The sequence below is a fragment of the Meleagris gallopavo genome, chromosome 2 (assembly GCF_000146605.3).
Source record: "Meleagris gallopavo isolate NT-WF06-2002-E0010 breed Aviagen turkey brand Nicholas breeding stock chromosome 2, Turkey_5.1, whole genome shotgun sequence".
Lineage (NCBI taxonomy): Eukaryota > Metazoa > Chordata > Aves > Galliformes > Phasianidae > Meleagris > Meleagris gallopavo.
Window position 1 is genome coordinate 96,107,543 of NC_015012.2, and position 19,305 is coordinate 96,126,847.

General features: G+C 36.5%; 1 protein-coding gene across 2 annotated transcripts in view; it reads right to left on the reverse strand.

Annotated features, from left to right (window-relative positions):
- Positions 1-1,262: 1,262 nt before the first annotated feature.
- Positions 1,263-19,305, reverse strand: part of EIPR1 (EARP complex and GARP complex interacting protein 1) — a 53,471-nt gene continuing 35,428 nt past the window's right edge. Inside the window, exons 4-8 of one of the 2 annotated variants that reach the window (XM_031552610.1) lie at positions 18,866-18,965; positions 16,196-16,332; positions 12,498-12,665; positions 11,087-11,254; positions 1,263-3,482 (exon numbers count right to left, since the gene is read on the reverse strand). In XM_031552610.1, the coding sequence (XP_031408470.1) occupies positions 3,308-3,482; positions 11,087-11,254; positions 12,498-12,665; positions 16,196-16,332; positions 18,866-18,965 (748 nt within the window). In that variant the 3' untranslated portion in view covers positions 1,263-3,307. Of the gene's footprint in view, positions 3,483-10,958; positions 11,002-11,086; positions 11,255-12,497; positions 12,666-16,195; positions 16,333-18,865; positions 18,966-19,305 lie in introns of those variants that run through there. The other variant, XM_031552611.1, reaches the window with a different exon arrangement.

The following is a 19,305-nucleotide window of genomic DNA, read 5'->3' on the forward strand; positions in this document are numbered from 1 at the left end:
TTTCCCTTTACTGGCAAATAGCACACCTAGGAAAGCAAGTAAGGACCAGGCAAACACAAAGGAATTCTTTGCGAGTATTCCTGGTGGCAATTCATGGTTCAAAAGGATTTTCTGAGCCTTTACTTTTAACAAACTTTAATGGATTCACCTTTTAAAGTACCGGTCCACTTACTTTCAAGCCATGTAAACTTTAAGGAGATTTAGTTGTCTGTTTGCAGGTTGTTTTATTTTTTGCAGAGGAGTGGGGATGGGGTGCAGTGATATGGAATGCTGGAGCTCAACTGCATGCCCTGTGAAGACCAACCTCATCTTGCATACTTGGAGTCATCATCTGGAGACTCCGTTTCATAATCTCTAGTTCTGCCATCAAGGAAAAAAAAAACCACAATACAATCACTCAACACTCATCCTCTCCTTCCACCACATCCCCATTCATCCTCTTCTTCCACCACTTCTGACTTCAAGGAATTTTATCACTCCCTCTCAACCACCTGTCTCTCAGACTTTTTAGTTATCCTCATAAATGCCATTCATCATTCTTGTCACTCTTCTCTAAAAACTTTTCCAGTTCCACTGTATCAATTCTAAGACAGAAGATACCACAATTAGATGTATTAAGATGCATATACTCTAAGGATTTATAAATATTACATAATGTACACATTACTTTATTTTCTTCTTTGCTTGCTTTCTAACAATTCCCCTTTAGTTACTATTTTAATCTACTTTAAGCTGATGGTTTTAAAGATCTTTTATAACCCTAAAATCTTACTTCCATAACTTTGAGTAACTTGAGACCACCAACGCATATCAATAAAATCAAAGTTTCCTTCACATTTTCTGCATAGAATTCCATCTATCATTTCATTATCCAGTCACTCCATGATATTAAGATCCTCCATAGTTCTCCAGTCAGTCATCTTTACTACTCTGAATGTCATTTAATGCAACTCCACTGCAATGTACACGGACATTGACAGCTAGATCTAGTTGCTCAGAGCCTGGTCCAGATGAAAAGAAAGTGAAAATTATTAGAACTTGATCCTTACTGCTCTCCTGATTCTTCTGTAACTCATTTCATTCAAATTTGACCTGCTACTCCTTCCCTTCAGTGTTTCTTGCCCTTCTTATTCCCTGTTGTGTGATATTACGCACATTTGACAGAACTAAAACAAAAGAAGGGATTTTTGTTATTATTTGTTTGCAGGTAGAGCTGTCACATACAAGCTCTCAATATTAAAGAAAATGCAACTACGTCAAAATTAGTCAGAAATCTGTCCCAGATTTTATTACACATTATAATCAAACCAAATCCCACATATGTCTACACGATTTCCTGTCACCTTCCCACTACAAGCCATATACACTAGCAAACAATAAAATTTCATTAGACCTTTATTCCTAATGTTAATCAGGTTTTGAAGAGCTCTGCTGTACACTAAAGAAAAACTACAGGGCTTCTTGTGTGGAAGAAAAAAGCAACAGGGTTTTGTGTCTGAAGACTGAAAGCTCCACAAAAGCTGCAGCTCCTCCGAGGATTTTGATATTCAAACAACTGAAGCACTACTTTGTTGGAAAAGTAATTTTTCTTACAACATACAAATGCATAGCTCATGCCTTATTACAGATTGAAACAATTTCAAACAGCACAAGTTTAAAAGCTTAGCACAGAAACGTAGACCATCAGAATTTCCAATGAAGCATTCACTCTGGAGAAGACAAACATTGCAGTAACACATAAACAGTAATACAGATATAACGAAATTAACTCCCTCATGAATTCTTCCAAACAAGTTTTTCAAAAAGCCTGGAACAGAATTCAACTTTGGACACTTTGGTTTGTAGCAGCCAGCAATAGTCTCAGAGTGTAGTTCCCACAGCAGCAGCTGAGTGCACACAATTGGGCATGTTTCAATCCGGGCAGTGAGTAAGGACAAGCAGAGATTAGGAGCAGGCCCCCCCCAACTATCTCCAGCAGTTACTACAGCAACTCTGTTAGGAAGCACTGGCAGAGGCTGGAATTGATCTGTCCATTGGTCTGTGCCAGTGGCCTTGGCATTTCTTCTTCAGAGTAGCCTTAGAGAATGCCACCACAACGAACACCACCACACATACCCAAGTTCTGAAGATGATAGGAAAGAAAGTGATGTAAAGACAACAAGGGATAACTGCTGTTATGTTCAGTCTAAGTATACAATGAATAGGCAGCAGAATTTTCATCGAGTTAAGGGGGGGGAGGGGAGTGTATCAGTATGTGCAGGAACGTGTTATCACTCCTTCCATCTACATTTCAAGTTCTCTGTGCATTCTCATGCAGGGCAACATCTGTTCTCAGCATTTGCAGCAAGGTAGTCACTGATGCCTAGGTCACACATTGCAAAAAGTATGATATAGCAAAGGACGTTTTGCACTTAGTTGAAAGTCTGCTACTTCATACTGCAGAATGGCACAGAGTCAAAAGGATAAGAATAAGATTACTTACAAACATCAAAAGGTTTTTCATGTTAACGATATAGCTCCAGAGTCCCTCAACACATACTACAAAACAACTAAGTTCTGCAAACATAGTATATTACATTACATGAGAACATAAGAGTTTTTGGTAAAGATAGATGTTTCTAACAATACACAGCACAAAAGTGCATTTAATCTGCAAATTACAGGGTGAGATTTTGATACTATTGTAAAGCTTAAATGAAAACTCAGCTTTGATGGTTTCATCCTCACGATTAACACTCCTTCTTAAGATACACAATATGAGAAAAACTGTTTACAGTACTAGACTGAGTTATGACAACCTTTCAGAACATTCCCAACTGCATTTACAGTAGTTGAAGAGTGAACCAGAACAGTCAGCATAACATGACCCTATCTAAGAACAGAAGGCTGCTTATATAAAGAAGATAGATAAAATATTATTCTTGTAAATGACTACATGACTTCCTCTACATGCACCTTGTTCCAGTTTTATATCAGTGTTAACTCCTCTCCACTGTATCTGCATAACACTGAAGCAATAAATCAGTAGTATGGAAAGCACCCAGCACCTCCAGAAATTTTGTAATTCCTACACTCAGTGGCTACAAACAAACAAAAAAAAAAGAAAAGAAAGAAAAACAAGAACTAGTATGGCCTTTTCTAAAATAGGCATCATACTTTCCAAGGTAAATACAAAAGACAAATAGAAAGCGTCCATATAAGTACAAATTTTCTTAATAAAAATGAAAGTAGATCCTGAAAAAAAAAGTTAAACAATACCTACCAATTGTGTACATCAAGACAACAATCCCATCATAATCCAAACAAATTATAATAGTATGTGATATTTAAGAGCTCTTGGAACCCTGTTAATAACAAGTCTTCCATCATAACTTAAAGAGGCAAATAGCCATGGGTCTGCTGAGGACCATTCAACTGCATATACACTATCTTCATGTTCTTCATAGGTAGCTATTACACTGTCCTGAAGGGGCTCTTTAATCCTAAAGTTAAAAAAGAAGAAGAAAAGAAAAAAGAAGAAAGTAAGCATCCATCAACACTCTTGATTTTAAAAATGCAGTGTTAAGTGTCATTAACATCTAGAGCACAAGTTCCTATTTAACAGTGCAACAGTGTGAGTTCAGGGAAGGGATGCACCTTCTACACCTAATATCTGCACATACACCTAATACCTGCACATACATTTCAGATAACACAGTCATGTGAAGTATAAAGAACTCATTTGTAGGGATAAAACACATGCCATTCTCAACTTCGAGTGGGTACTGAGACCTGCTCTGAAGCATTTCAATCTCTTCCACCCTTCCTGTCATACTTCAAGCATTAAAAGACAAGTGTTATTTTTTCCCTTAATCAACAGCTTTTCTCTCATCACGGTCCACCTTCTTTGTTGCCAATTGAATTATTCAAAGCATATCATCTATTACATGAGAGCAGGTAGATAAGAAGTTTTGGTCCTTGACACTGCGCTCTCTCCTATGCTGCAATCCTGGACCCACTCAGAGTAACAGAAAGGGTATAAAGGCACCCCTACAAACGTGATTTTTTTTTTTTCCTTCCTGTTCCTAGAGTTATAACATCAGATGCACTAAAAATGCAAATTCTCCCTTATTACCATATACTTCACCTCTCACTATCCAAGTTCCTAGTCATCTACACCATCACGAGAGAAAGACTTACTCTCTTTTGCAGTGAAAAATATTTGAAAACTGATTCAGGCTAGTCTTTAAATTTCAAACCATTCAAGAGTGAATGGCTGTGCCCTGCTAGTTGAAGGCAGTCCTTCTCTTCCCCAGAGAGCCACTCTCTTCTTTAAGGGCACTCTCTTCTATAAGGGCACCACAGTACATTGTTTTGTAGCTGCAGGGCAGGTGAGTTTGCAGGAAGACCTTACAGCTCCCTTCCCCTGTAGAGAATCACTCCTGCCTGGCAGCCATCAGCATCCACCTGCCTCCCTGAAACAGACCTGTATTACAACCACAGTCTTCTCAACAGAAAGCAAAGGCAGAGGGCCTTGCAAACAGCAATCATTTAAACAGATACTGCTGCTGCAGAAATAAGTGCTGATCACTCTCTGCCCTTTATCACTTCCCTCTGAAAATACGCATCCTTGCAATCACAAAGCACACATCGCATTATGTTTGAATTGCTTGCAGGATATCACTGGTCCACCTAGCCAGCTGTGAATCTAACATCGCAATTAAAATTCAATTGAATTTAATGAACAAACAAAATGCAGTCTGATACTACAGAATAGCTTCAGATATTTAGTTCCAAGGTCTATTATCATTTACTTATGCTATGTTTAAGGTCAACTATCAAAAAGGGTGCTGGTACAAACAACATACAGCCTCTGGCTAATTAAAATGAGTAGATCTGTTCTGCAATTCTCCTGAATGCATACTTTACTACAAACCATCTAACAGCAGAGAGCTAATAAACACACATACGCAGACACTCCATCTCCCACAATGCGTTTTTCTAACTTCCTGTTAAGTGACATGCCTGGTTAACTGAAAGTTGGTCATGTCCCTAGACAGCAATGTCCCTCATGCAGTGCTCACCCATTTATCCAGAACTCCATTATTCTGAAGGTTTCAAATGTCTCTCTGGAAAAGCAGGGGAGTAATGCATGGTGAATACTGCCATCAGGGGACACGACCAACTTTCAGTTAACCAGCAGTCTCAGTTAACCAAAGGTTGGATAAACAAAGGACAAATATGCCTCTAACTTGCACTAATTTCTGTATGTTCCCAAGTTGTTAATAGCGTTTCATTTAAACAATACAGTTCACCTAACTTAATTCATGGAATTCACAGTGGAATGAGTGTTTAAGAAAGAAACATACAGTTTGGTATTGCCACAAAGATTAACTGATCTTTAATACTGTCCATACATTTACTTTCATACTCAAGAAGAGCGTTTCTTGTCTTCCCTTAAAAGAAAGTACACTATCACATGTGGTTCTTCAGGTCACATGTGATCATTTTTCTTTTATTGATGTTTAAGCAGGTAAGACTATTTATTTTTTTTTAGTCTACTTATGCATATGATTGGCAACTTTTCAAGTTGTCAAGAGTCTGAGAAAATCCTTATGAAAGTGACCAGTTGATGTGAAGGAGCTAGATACTATTGAAGATAATCAAATGGAAGAAATTATCTTAATAACACATCTCAGGAACAATGCAGAAGATCTGAAAGAATCTGTCTGGAGGCATTCTTTACAAACACTATGAGAGAAAACAGACACATCATTCAATTTTGTAATGGGTAGTACACCCGAAAGGTTTCTGCAAAAGGAAATAAAGAACAGAATTTATTCTGTGCCTCTGAAAGAATGCCCAAAATAATTAAAAAAAAACAAACAGAAAGGAAGAGGTAGTTTGTGTTTGGTGGTTTTTTTTCCTCATCTCCTCAAGATGGATCACATTATCCCATGCTGAGTCTTTCAAGAAAACACCTCAGATTCATTTGCATTTTAGCAATGTGAGCACTTCTCTGGTAATCCAAGACTAGGCTGAGGATACAGATTTTGATTCTACATGAATCTAGGATACTTAAAAGTTGTTCTGTTTCCAAGTCCCAGGGCTAAAACTATTTACTCTTGATGAGTTTTTGTACAGCTTTTGCATATTTTTTAAATCTGTTAAAGAATGAACTCAGATTCCTAATCCCTCAGATACTAAACAATTTGGTTAATGCAAGAAGGTATGCACTTAACAGCTATGACACTGACATTTATTTAACCAAGGCAACAAATACTTAAAAAGAAGAACAAAAGCATATGTATAAAAAGATTATATAGAAAAAGATGCTGGTGATAGCAAATACTAGGGGAACACAAAAAATAGCTTAGATTTTATTGTTGCACACCATTTTCCTACACAGATAATTCAATTATTTATGTGGGCTTTGTTTGGCTTTTTTTTTTTCTTTTTTACCAGCTGCTAAAATTTTATTCATAGAATCAGAATTGTTTGAATTGGAAGATACCCATAAGAGTTACCTAGTCCAACTCCTCCACAACAAATAGGGAGAGCTATAGCTAGATCAGGTTGTTCAGAGCCCTGTCAAGCCTGACCTTGAATGTCTCCAAGGATGGGGCATCCAACACCTCCCTGGGCAACCTGTTCCAATGTTTATCATAAAAAACTTCCTTATATCTACCTAATCTCGATCTCCCCTCTTTCAGTTTGCCCTTGTCCTGTCAAAACACACCTTGCTGAAGAGTCTGTCTCCTCATTTCTCATAGCTCCCTTTAGATACTGAAAAGGCTGCTCAGGTCTCTCCAGAGCCTTCTCTTCCTCAAGGTTGAACATTTCCAGCTCTTAGCCTGTCCTCCTTGCATCACTCCCATGGCCCTCCTCTGGACATGCTCCAACAGGTCTGTGTCTCTCCTGCACTGAGGACTTCACATCTGGATGCAGCACTCCAGGTGAAGCCTCACCAGCCCATAGCAGAGAGACAAGATCACCTCCCTCGCTCCTGCCCTGCTGGCCACGCTTCTTGTGACACAGCCCAGGATACGGTTGGATTTCTGGGTTGCAAAGACACACTGCAGACTCATGTCTACCAGAATCTCAGGTCCTTTTTGGCACAGCTGCGCTCAATGCTTTCATCCCCCAGCTTGTATTGATAATGGAGCCTCCAAGAGCCAGGTGCAAGACCTTGCACTTGGATTTGTTAAACCTCCTGAGGTTCTCCTGGGCCCACAGCTGGGGCCTCTTTAACATTCAGCACTTACAGAGACTAACATCATAGATCTAACAAATGTATTTTTTAATACTCTATACATAACAATAATTAAAAATACTATTACACATAGTTTTATCTGAGAAACCATCCATTCCATAAATAACAGCTCTCAATGAGGTAAAGGTACAGATTGCTCTGACTACTGATTCCTAGATAGAGAAGTCTATCTTTATTTGATGAACACCCTTACTAATCACTTGTTAAACCTGGAAAGCTTGGTGAACTATTCTCTTCCTTACTCTAAAATCTTCCCGGCCCTTGAAAAGCTCTGCAACTTTCTTGTACTATTTCAAAGATTTAAGTACCTTTTTCTCTTCTTATATTTGTTCTTGCCTGCATCATCTGACAAGGCATCAAGCTTTTATGTCATCAAGCACTTATATTAAGCAGTGTGTAATCTATACCTACATCCTGCATAAATTTATGACCTGTGCCAGGCAGAACTGAAACCAGACTGATTTCTCTTTATAGCCTTATTCACATAACACCACCCCTACCATCCTCATCTACAAAAGGAGAAGAGTTTTCATTTTACTATAACACAGAGGTTAATTGCACTACTGACTTGAGAGAGAAGCCTGTTAAGCCTTGGATAATTGTTTTCATGTAGAGAGCTGTTATTTCCAATTACTGCTCATGCTAACAACCACTTACATTTGCAGAGCCAGAGATTCTGTTTTGTCATCATAATGTTTAATAAAGTGTTTTTCAGAGTCACCAAAAACCGTTAATTCCTTATCACAGTCAAAGTTAAATCCTCCTTACTTAAGTTACTTGAAATGGATGTGATTCAACAGAGCAGTAGAGTGTCCAAAATGCAGAAGAGTAAATGCATTGAAGTCTCGAAACAAGCCCAGTGGATGCCCTTTCCCTTTAACTGCAGGGCAGAACTTTACAACTGTAAGGGTTTGCTTCAGATAAGCTCAGACGACACACTATTTCCTTCTTTACTCTGTTCAGTAATACAGAATTCAGAGATTTTTCTACTAGAAATGACTTTCTATGTATATTAGCTAGTCATTCATTTTACTATAAATATTTTCTTACACGAAAAACAGCCTTCTGAACTGCTTCCACACAAAAATTTCATCTTTAAAAGAAGGAAATGCTTCTTTTTTTTTTAATATCAAATTTCATATTTGTCCTACAACACAAAATGAATTTATCAGCAGATATACTCTAGTTAAAGAAATAGCAGGGGAAAACTGTACCTGGAAATTGCACTGCACCAGATTTGGCCCAGCTTCTTTACACATCCTACCAAGTGAAGTGTCTAACACCTGGTATTCCCCAGTACCTATTAGAGTACCTATTTTTGACAGAATGCTGAAGGTTTTTCTTATTCAGCACAAAGACACAACACAGTTGGCATACTCATCCTAGATGCATTTCACAAAGGCACTGTATGCACTGCATGTTTTGGAACAATCAAAAGCACAGCCAGTGAGAAGAGAAACTGATGAATATGGCTAACGGTAAAAGAAAATTCTAGTGGGAAAAATCAGAAGACTCCAAAGATGATTCAGAAAGCAGGAACGGTCCCTTAAGCTGCTAACATTCTAGGACTGAAAGCATGCCCAGGGGAAATATCATGTTTCCTGTTTTTATAACATTTCCTCTTGGCTGCTATGATGCAGGCTAGGGAGACCTTTGATATGATGCAGGAAGGCTGTTCTTCCATTTGTATGATTGATGAGAGTAACAACAGTAGCAGTGAAAAAAGCAATAAAGGGACAGCAAACTAGTCTCTCTGATCTGTATCAGCAGTTGAGATTAAATGAAGGTCACTTAGTCATGACAAGAGAAAAAATCCTCATGTAAGGTCCTAGTTACACTGCTTGTGAAAGTGTGTTCTGGTCTCCAAGATGAGACACAAGATGGACATATAAACTCTCAAGGTGTTGGCACATATGTAGACAAGTACACAAGAGAAATTTCAAAGAGAAATTTCTTATTAGGAATAGAAGATAGCAACTTTGGTGTGCTGTCTATTTATTACTGAACAAACATTTTCTTAAAAAGCAGGTATTTACTGCAGAAAAGCTATCAAGAATAAATGAGTAGACTCGTAATTCTAGGCCACTGCACAATGCAAGGTTAAACTAACATGTTACTTGCTTTTGTCTTCAGAAGAGAAATACATTAAAACAAAGTTTACCCCAAACATTTTAATATATTAAAAAATAACTTGAGTCTTAAGAATCTCAGACATCTCAGTTGTTTAGAATATTATGAGTCAGTTTTAAATATATAGACTTTTGCTAGGTAAAGAAAAAACCCTTTTAAGTGTGAACTGGTATATACTCTTCATTTTTATATTTAACCGAAGGAGTTAAATATTTTCTTACACAAATTATTACAAGTTATTTCAGTCATAAATTTAAAAAAAAATGTAGATAGCTTATGAGGAAACAGCTTTCTTCTTCTTTCTTGAAAGAAGGTTGAAATACAAAGTATAGATTAGGTCGCTCAGTTTGAAGGTGACTGTTTGGAGTACCGATTTACAGATACTTCCTCTTCCTGGTATATTTCAAGATACACTTAAAAAGTGAATTTGTTTTTCAAGATTTCTGTGCTACTTAATTAACCACACATCCTCCTAACAAGGTAAAATGAATCCTGTGAGGATACAGCAACTTCCTGAAAATCTAGAAAGTATCCAACCCCAAAAAAGATTGATTCTAAAGACATTTTGTATGTTTAAAATTAGCCATTCCTATTCATGAGATAGCTTCCTTATTTAATCAAAAGAGGAAGAAAATAAAAACAAAGAAAATAAAAACTCAGAAGAGAGTTCCAAAACCTTCACATGAACCAAAGTGTGAAAAATAGTTGGAGCAAAACTACATCTTATTAAGAAATGGGCCAGAGCAATCTTGAAAGTTCAACTACAGAAGTAATCTAAGGATTTTTTAAAAGTTTAAGTGAAAAACCTAAAGAACATGAGTAAAAGAGGGATGTTCTTATCATTTCCTTATTCTTCAACTCATCTCACCATTCTTCATGAAAAAATAAAAACACTTCATGAGGTAACGTGCCTATATCATTGCAGACAGTTTCACATATTAAAATAAATTAATCAACTTAAAATGACTGCTCAGTGTATTAATGAAATACATAGATTTTCTCAGTTGCAAAGAATAGAAAAATACAGACTAGTCTGTTGGCTTCAAAATGTTTTACATGAGTTTCTATATTATTATCCTAATTTTGCAAAGAAAGAATCTGCTGAAGATCACCATGTAATCTAGTTGCAAAATTTGAAAGCCTTAAGCCATGCTAGCTCTACAGAGCTATGTGTACTCATACAGAAGAGGAAAACAAATATCATATCTCACAAACTAAATAAACTCTCCCTCCAAAACACACGTGCACAATACACAACACACACACAACTGCATGCCTTATTCTCTACCAATATAACTGAAACCAAACTTCTGTTTTGCTCGGAACAGTTCTCTCTCACACTCTCATACTCTCTCTTCCAAAACAAACAAGCAAACAAACAACAACAAACATCCCCTTTTAACCCAGATTGTGTGTGCATGACTCGATCCAGAGCTCCGTTAAAGTGATCCTTTCACTCATCCAGCTGACTTTAGGACTGGTCCTCAGCATCACCATCCCCTACCAGTGCAAATACAGTGATAGTGCTGATTTGATAAAAAGAATACATTCCACCCATGACTGTGAGTAAAGAAGTATTAATTAGAACTACTTACCTGAAAGGTCTGTATATAAAAATCCTAAGACAGCAAAGAATAGCACGTTAACCATTTTAACAAAAAGACTAACTATAAGCATATACATAAAACCTAGGAAACTTCATACTTCTCTTCTTGATGCTGTTCCTCTTGGTCACTCAGTTCATCATCATCTACCATATGTCCAAATGGTTCAGAAGAAATTGATACCATATTAGAAAGAATAACTCTGCTATCACTGCTTCCCGTAAGGATCAGCTGATCATGAGAATGATTGTATCTGACATTCCAGACCCTAAAAAGATAAATCAGAAAGAACAAGAGGCCATATTTGGCAGGTTGTGAGTGCATCAATGTTGTTTAAAAAAAATTCCATTTTAAAAATAGGATTAAAAATTCATCTTTGATTTGAATGGCTAAGTACACACAAATGAAATGTCTTATTCCAAAGACTAGTTTTTTCTGTTTTCATTTGGCTTTTAAGCTTCTATATAATTTGTTTTCTTTGGAGTATCTTCAAAATTCAACAACTAAATTTTAAGGAAAAAAATCCCAAAAAACAAAAACATACCATTCAGTGATAACCATTCCCTGAGGATATATGCAAGGCTATTGTTTAATACATCAGAAAAATATTTAGGTTCTAAAAATATAAAATCATAGCAAAGTACAGATTAGAAACTACCCATTAGACAAAAAACTTAAACATTTTCACAATAAATTTTAAAATAGACTTTAAAAGAAGGATTATATTCATCTTCAATTTTGATACTTCATATAGTAAATTAATACTAGATGTTTTATAGTTCTTGTTTCATTATTTTCCTTTCAATCTTCTAGAGAAAAAAACAGCACATACAAGTACTCCTCCTGTTAATTCTCATCTTCATTCCCCTCAAAGTAGCTTCAGGGTTCAGATCTATTTGGCAAGAGTTACTCTAACTCATATTTCATAGATTCGAACTGTTCATCTACTCTGCAAACTTCAAACAAGATTCTCTCTCGACTCCAATCACATGCCAAAGGGTATACAGATTATATATAATATACATAATATATAATTTGAGAAAAAAATGACTGACTTGCTCTGGCTTACAGGATGCCAAGAGTGTGAAAAAAGTGAGGCTGACATATTTACTAATCCACACTGGAAGGACAGATGGCAGCTGCTGCAACCAAAACAGCTCAGGTGCTTTTGCGCATGTCAGTGCAGCAGATCATGCTGAAGTTGGGCAGGCACAGTTGCATCTCTTCTGGACCCCACAAGCCAACCTCTGTGCTGTGCTTCTCAAAAAGTGTACCCAATCTCCCCAGCATTAACAACAGCTTCTTCCCAAACAGACAATAAGATTGCCTAAACTTCTTATTTACAGTAATACAAGTAACATTTATGTGTTAAAACCTTTCCTCTGTGCAGAAAAATGTTATCCACAGTAGCAAAAACATAGCCTGCATTGTTCCTAAACAGTAAAATAATTAGCTAAATAAATTATGTAAGCTATCCACCCACAACACAGCATGTAGATAATTTGTTCTACCAGTGGGAATGCTCCTCTAGCGTCTTCACTGGTTCAGTGACATTTCTTGTGTCCCAGAATTTCACCTTGCAGTCATCTCCACAGCTAGCCAGGTAGTATTGTTTATTGGGATTAAAGTCAAGGTCTCGTACCAGCTGTCCATGTGCATTTTCTATGGAATATATCTGCCTGTAAAACACATTAAAAAAAATTAAATGGTCTATAAAAAGCTAGCTGCATTCCACTGACAAGAATCTGTTTCCCTGGAAACTTGCATAATGCCCTTAACACCCACAGACCTCAAGTTCTCACTGCTAGTGCACAGTCTGGGGAAACCCCAGCTGTTAACTGCAGAGACTTGTGTAGATTTCTCAGCATGCTTTGAAGTTTCCCTTTTTACTTATTTGTACTGAGATCTTCTGGACCTAAAAATATATATTAGATCCGGATGATTCTAGCACAGTACTGTAGCAACCATAAGAAATATCTGTTACTAACCCACAATATGTTCATATTACACCTTCTCCATCCCTAAGTTGTTATACAATTTCTATATTTATTATGTCTAGCTCTTAGAATCACACAATCATCTAAGCTAGAAAAGACCTTCAAGATCAAGTCCAACCATTTACCTGATCCTATCAAGTCCTATCACTAAGCCAACTTCCTCTAGTGCCACATCCATGTGCCTTTTAAATACCTCCAGGGGTGGGAACTCGGCCACTTCCCTAGGCAGCTCACTCCAATGCTTCACCACTCTTTCTGCAAAGAAATTCCTCCTAATATCCAACACAAACCTCAGCTGCTGTAAGAGATGGTTTTCTCAAATCTCGTCGCTTATCCTCTGAGAAAAGAGGTAATATACCCTTTCCACTGCAGCCTCCTCTATAGTTGTTGCAGAGAGTGATGAGATCTCCCCTCAGCCTCCACTTCTCCAAGACAAAACCATTTCAACTCCCTAAGTCACTCCTCATAGGTCTTGTTTTCTAGTCCCTTCACCAGCTTTGGTGCTCTTTTCTGCACATGCTTGAGCAACTCAATATCTTTCTTGTGGTGACAAGCCCCAAACTGAACATAGTACTTGAAGTGCAGTTTCATCAGTGTTGCATATAAGGGGCAGTCCATTCCTGATTTCTGATGCAGGCCAGGATACCATTGGCCTTTTTGGCCACCTGGGTTCATGTTCAGCCAGCTGTCAACCAGTATCACCAGGTCATTTTCTGCTAGGGAGCTTTCTCTCTCTCTTCCACAAGTCTGTACCACTGCATGGAATTGCTATGAATCAAATGAACTTGGCATCAGCTCTGTTGAATGTGACACAACTGGACTTGGTCCATCAAGCCAGCCTATCCAGATCCCTCTGCAAAGCTTTCCCACCCTCAAGATGATCCATAAGAAGCAACTCAAAGTATATCACACATAGTAATCCTTCTCCCGACAGCTACTGCAGTCACCTGGGATAAATGATATCATCCAGATAACCAACTTCAAAACTCTGCTCAAATTTTGATAGATCAAAGATATTGCTCAGGTATGCCTTTCTACCAGCTACTCTGGCATCAGAATTTTACACTTCCTCTTCATTTCCTAAAACATCTTTGAGATTTTTTTTTTTTTTTCCAAATACAAAATACTTTTCCCTTCATTATTAACATATATTTTTTTAAATTTTGTTCTTGACTGCACTGCTCATGGAGATGTGTGAAGTTTTGAAAAGAAATTCCATTCTCTGCCTACCCTGCATTCAGTTGTGCTTACCATGAAAGCCTTTATGCTAACTGAACTGTTAGTTTGACCACTTGATCAATCCCTTTCTTTTCCAAATCCTAATATTCTTTTTCACTCTATTATCTTACCTACAGCAATATAGCACATATTCAATTTCCCACTTACACCATAAATTAGTAGGATTACACCAGGGCACACAAACATTTTCTCCAACTAGTTATACTCCCTTCTCATATTCTTACACTTTTTTTTAGAATTTATTTATGGTCTCCTAATTTCCCTGATATAATTCTCTCTACAAATTTGTTCAGCCTAGTTATTATTCCCCTCTGCTTCATGATGTTTTGCCTGGTTAAGTTTCCTAATGATCAACTGCTTCGCAGTCTAGTCTAACAGTCTTCTTGCCAACCTTTTGCTTTTTCCTTTCCTTCTTTGCTACATTCAATACTATTTACTCTCTCTTACAGTTACCTTAATTGTACTCTCATAGAAGTAGCTATTCAAGATGCTTTAGAAGCTCCTTTCCTGTCTTTGCTGGTATAGCAGTTTTCTGACCTTGACTTTTTTTGTGTGTGTTTTATACTGCCATGGTTTATATATCTCTGGCTTTAAACTCCAACTTCTAGCCAAGCTAGTCCTCATCAAATATTCACATAATTCTAGTCATATTACAGTGTGATTGGAGATGAGACAATCCTGCACGGTTTTTTCAAGTACATTGCAAATAGCTCTTTGACATAGCCTAGTTCTCTTGAATTTGTTCAAGGGCAGTGAAATGTGACCTTCAGTTAAAGCAACCAAAATTCCAGGGTTTGCTTTTGTTAACCAAATACCCTTTATTGCAGACCTTGGTAATGTCTGGACTATCTTTGTTACAAGTCACTCAGAGAAGTCATTTAAAACAAGATAGAGATGTTATTCTCTAACAAGACAGAACATGAAGCAGACTTCACAACATTTAACACTATCTAATTAGAAATACAGGGTTTAATCTTAGGGTCCTGCATGCTCTATGTTACAAACAAATGAACAACCTCACCTTTCTCCTTGGACCTTACCTCTTCATAAATGAGAGCACACACATATGTATCAAGTTATACCTTTATAGATCATTTTACAGGACGAAGAACAGAACTTTCAAATACAAGAACGGGCATTCAAAAATTTAATCATTATATTTGTATTTTTAACTTTTGTTTATTAACTTAAACAAATCTGTAAGGCAGAAACATACAAAGCTGGCAAATATAGGGATTTATTGCAACACCCCTGAGCTGGCAGGAACCACAGAACTAAATTTAAAGTCATCCCCCTTTAAGAAAACAAAAGTTATTAGAAGACATCAGTCTTCTCAGTTTAGTGATAAATTACTATGTGCTAAGGTACAAAGTGTATCTTAAAAAAACCTTGCAGAGGCTTTAGTTGTCATGACAACAGATGTGCACAACATCACTCCTTTACTTATCAAAATCACAACCAAATAGGAAAGAAAACACCTTATCAGGTAGATTCAAAGCATTACTTGATACTGACATGATTTTGAAAGATTCTGTAGTTTCACGTGACTGGTGTGCTACAGTCTTCAATACAGTACAGTATATTATTAAAATCAGAAAAATGAAGAGTGAAATCACTCTGAACTACCTTCAGAGATTAAAGTTAGCTTTACATAGTATGCTATGAAGACAACTCATAGCATACTCAGGACTGATGTTGCATCCTGGTTTTCAGGTTGATATACAGAATATCTTCATTCAGCTAATGCCTATGCACTGAACAATCTCCAGACTAGTACACAGTTGAGTAAAATGCAATATCCAAGTCAGAATTGGAGCTGAGGGAAACAACTGAAAACCCTTTACTGAACTGTGAATACACTAGCTATGCAATCCCAAACATTCCATCTACAAGTGATAGCTTTTTTAAAGAAAAGGTAGGAGCAACAAAAAATCCACCTCCTGATGAAAATTTTTTGTCCTATTGCTCTTTACCTCATGCTTCGTGTATCCCATCCCCGAACAGTGGTATCATTGGCTGTTGCAATCTGTGTACAATTGTGGTGTGGACTCCATCGTCCTGAAGTAAATCTTAATTGTCCTTTCCCTTCTAAGGCCGCAGAACTAGAGAGCTAACACAAAAACAGAAATTAGAAACGTTTCTAAATGTAAAGTTAAGTGAAATTAGTTCCACTAAGGATAGAACACTGCACAACAGCCTAACATTTCAAGCGTAATTAGAATTTCAAAATCCTAATATAAAGGTGGAGAAAACTAGGAAAATAGAATTGATTTTGTATCTTAAAGTAATTTCTACAAAGGCTTACACAGTGCAATGTTTTAAGAAGTACTATGCTTCTTGATAACCTAAACTAAGCAGTCTTATATCTGTATGTGTTGAAACTTTGTACAGACAATATGGACATACTGCAGCCATTTGTAGCTGTCTTAAACTCGCAAATAAGTATATGCTTTCAGTTTCATAATCAGCTATAAAAGACTCATGAAATGTGTTTTTCCATATCAAGAAGCCGCATTTTATCTGCAGGAAAAGAATTAGCATCAAAAGCTCTTGAATAAATGTACAGCAGCATTAAAACAAAAATCAACGCACACGTGCTCATATCATCACATAAATGCCTATTAAGATAATAGAAGCCATTAGATCACAAATCTACAGTCTGTAAGAGTTAAAAGGTTTCAGCTGCAAAACAAGGCTCGCATACCATGAACAGACATCTGTACATCTCCATACAGTTAATAAAAGAAGGTATAAAATAATCAACTTCACCTTGAAGTTGTAAAGAAAACTGTCATCCTTCTAACTTCGTGTGAACATGGAGAAAACCCCAATATACAGTCACTGCAAATTAGCTGCATTTCTAGTAATGTACAGAAGCTGAGGGGGGAGAGGGGGTAGAAAAGCAAAATAACTACATTTTAATTGATTAAAACTTACACAAATTTAAAGTGCCTGAGCACACAGACATATTTGGTCACGTTGCATGTGATATTCATAAGTGTTTCACTGAGAGGCATTCTATACAAGCAGATTAAAACACTGGATTCTTTTTGGATCTCCACCCGGATACTAACACAAAATATACATTTTTTTTTTGTATGTGAGGGCAACAAAAAACATGTAAAGCTAAGGACAGTGAAGAAATGAGAGGGAACTTTCATACATAAATGATCCTTGTGTAACAGAAGGAAGACAGCAAGAATCCTTCTGTAAAATCCCAAACGAGCAAGAAAATAACCCATTCCATCTCTTTAAAGGCAGAAAAGTTGACTATGTGACTATCCAAATAAAAGAAAACATGACAAAGGCATATTTTAGGTACCACCAATCTCACATGATTTATTCTGCCTAGTAGAAGACAGCATACCGATTCATTGCAGTATTTCAAATAAAAAAAAAAAACACAGAAAAGTGATTTATGGTAGGTAATGAGAAAGTGAATAAGACTGCTGTCCATTTTCAGACAACAGAATTAGCTCTTTCAAGAAAAATACGTAAGACTTTGAAAAAAAATTCTGGGCAAAAAAAAATCTAGAAGAATGTAAAATGGTTATCAGTAAATAGTTGAACTTAAAAACGTTCTTAAGTGCTCAAGTGGATCAGTGGAGTAAAGGCACTAATGGCTGTAAAAAGGAAGTATGGTAAAATATTAGAATTACAGAAGAACAATGACTGGAAATAAAAAAGAATAGGTTCTAAAAAAAAAAGAACAGTTAAACAATGCCATATGATCGGAACAGAACTGTATATTTTTATCCTCAACGAATGAAATATTTTTACAAAAGAAATAAATCTGAAAAAAGCCTGTCCTAGCCTTGAAGAAATGATTTCAGTGAACTCTAATGAAACCACCTGTACTTTACTGAAATATTAGTGAGGACTAAGACACCATCTTCTACTTTGAATTTTGATCTCACAAGGACAGATCTGGACATAGAAAAGGATAGTTCATTTAAAAATAAAAATCATTAATCTTTAGGCTAGTATAGATATTGTCCAGAAAAAAATCATTAAGAGCACATGTGCAACAAACTGCTCATTCAGTCTGCCAGAACAAGAGGCATCAAATGAGACAAATCCATACCAGCCTTACTACTTACATACCTGAATATCAGACAAAACAGTTCTAAAAAAAAAATAAATGAGTGAATCAATTTGAATAGACGTTGTTTAGAACTGAGAACTCAAAGCAGTGCATAGTAAGCGTGGGAATTTAAGTGACATCTACATCCAAAGGTTTTAAGTTAAATATAAAATACAGGGCTGTGAGATATTAACTAACATTGGTTAATCTATTATCATATCAATTAGAAAATCCTTGAATTTATTATCATCAGTATTCCCTGATAAATGTTTATCAGTAAAGCAATGCTGATCTTCAGAAGCATTATGAAAAGGCAACTCTAGTAAAAAGGAAATAATTAACCATTAGCAACAAATAAATATACTCAGTTACCTCTTCTCTTAAAAACTACCAAGTCAATTGACACTGCATTCATTTCCCCCAACACCCACTGAAGACAAGATACTTTTGAAGTCATCAGGGAACAAGTAGTTAAAAGATGAGCAAATTTGGGGTTGGTGAGTACTGTTCATGCTACATTCAAGTATATTATCGTTTCTTAAAAAAATAAAATGCTTACCACAGCTTTGGCTGAACTTTCCTGCAAATCCCACAGTAATATGTTGTTATCAGCCAGAGAAATTATCTTTTTACCATCTCCCATTGGTTCCCACATAACACTGTAAAACAAAATAATAATAAAGTAATACAATTAAAAACAAAAAAAATCAAGCATTAGAGCCAATTAGAATCTGAACTGGAAAGACATTTTAATTTTGTGGATCCAATCAGTTTCAACACCTAAATGATTTTAACAATTGTTCCCTTCAGCTGAAACTGGCTCATATTTTAAACAGCAAAACCTGCAACTTTTACACATCATAGATTGCAGTGTCCTTTACTTAGACTGCATGATACAAAATAAGGTTTTATTATGGAATTTTTGTCTGCTCTAGAATATGCATCCTTCCCTTTTTCTCTTGAGAGATCTTTGATCAAAATTTGTCTGGAAAAGGAATG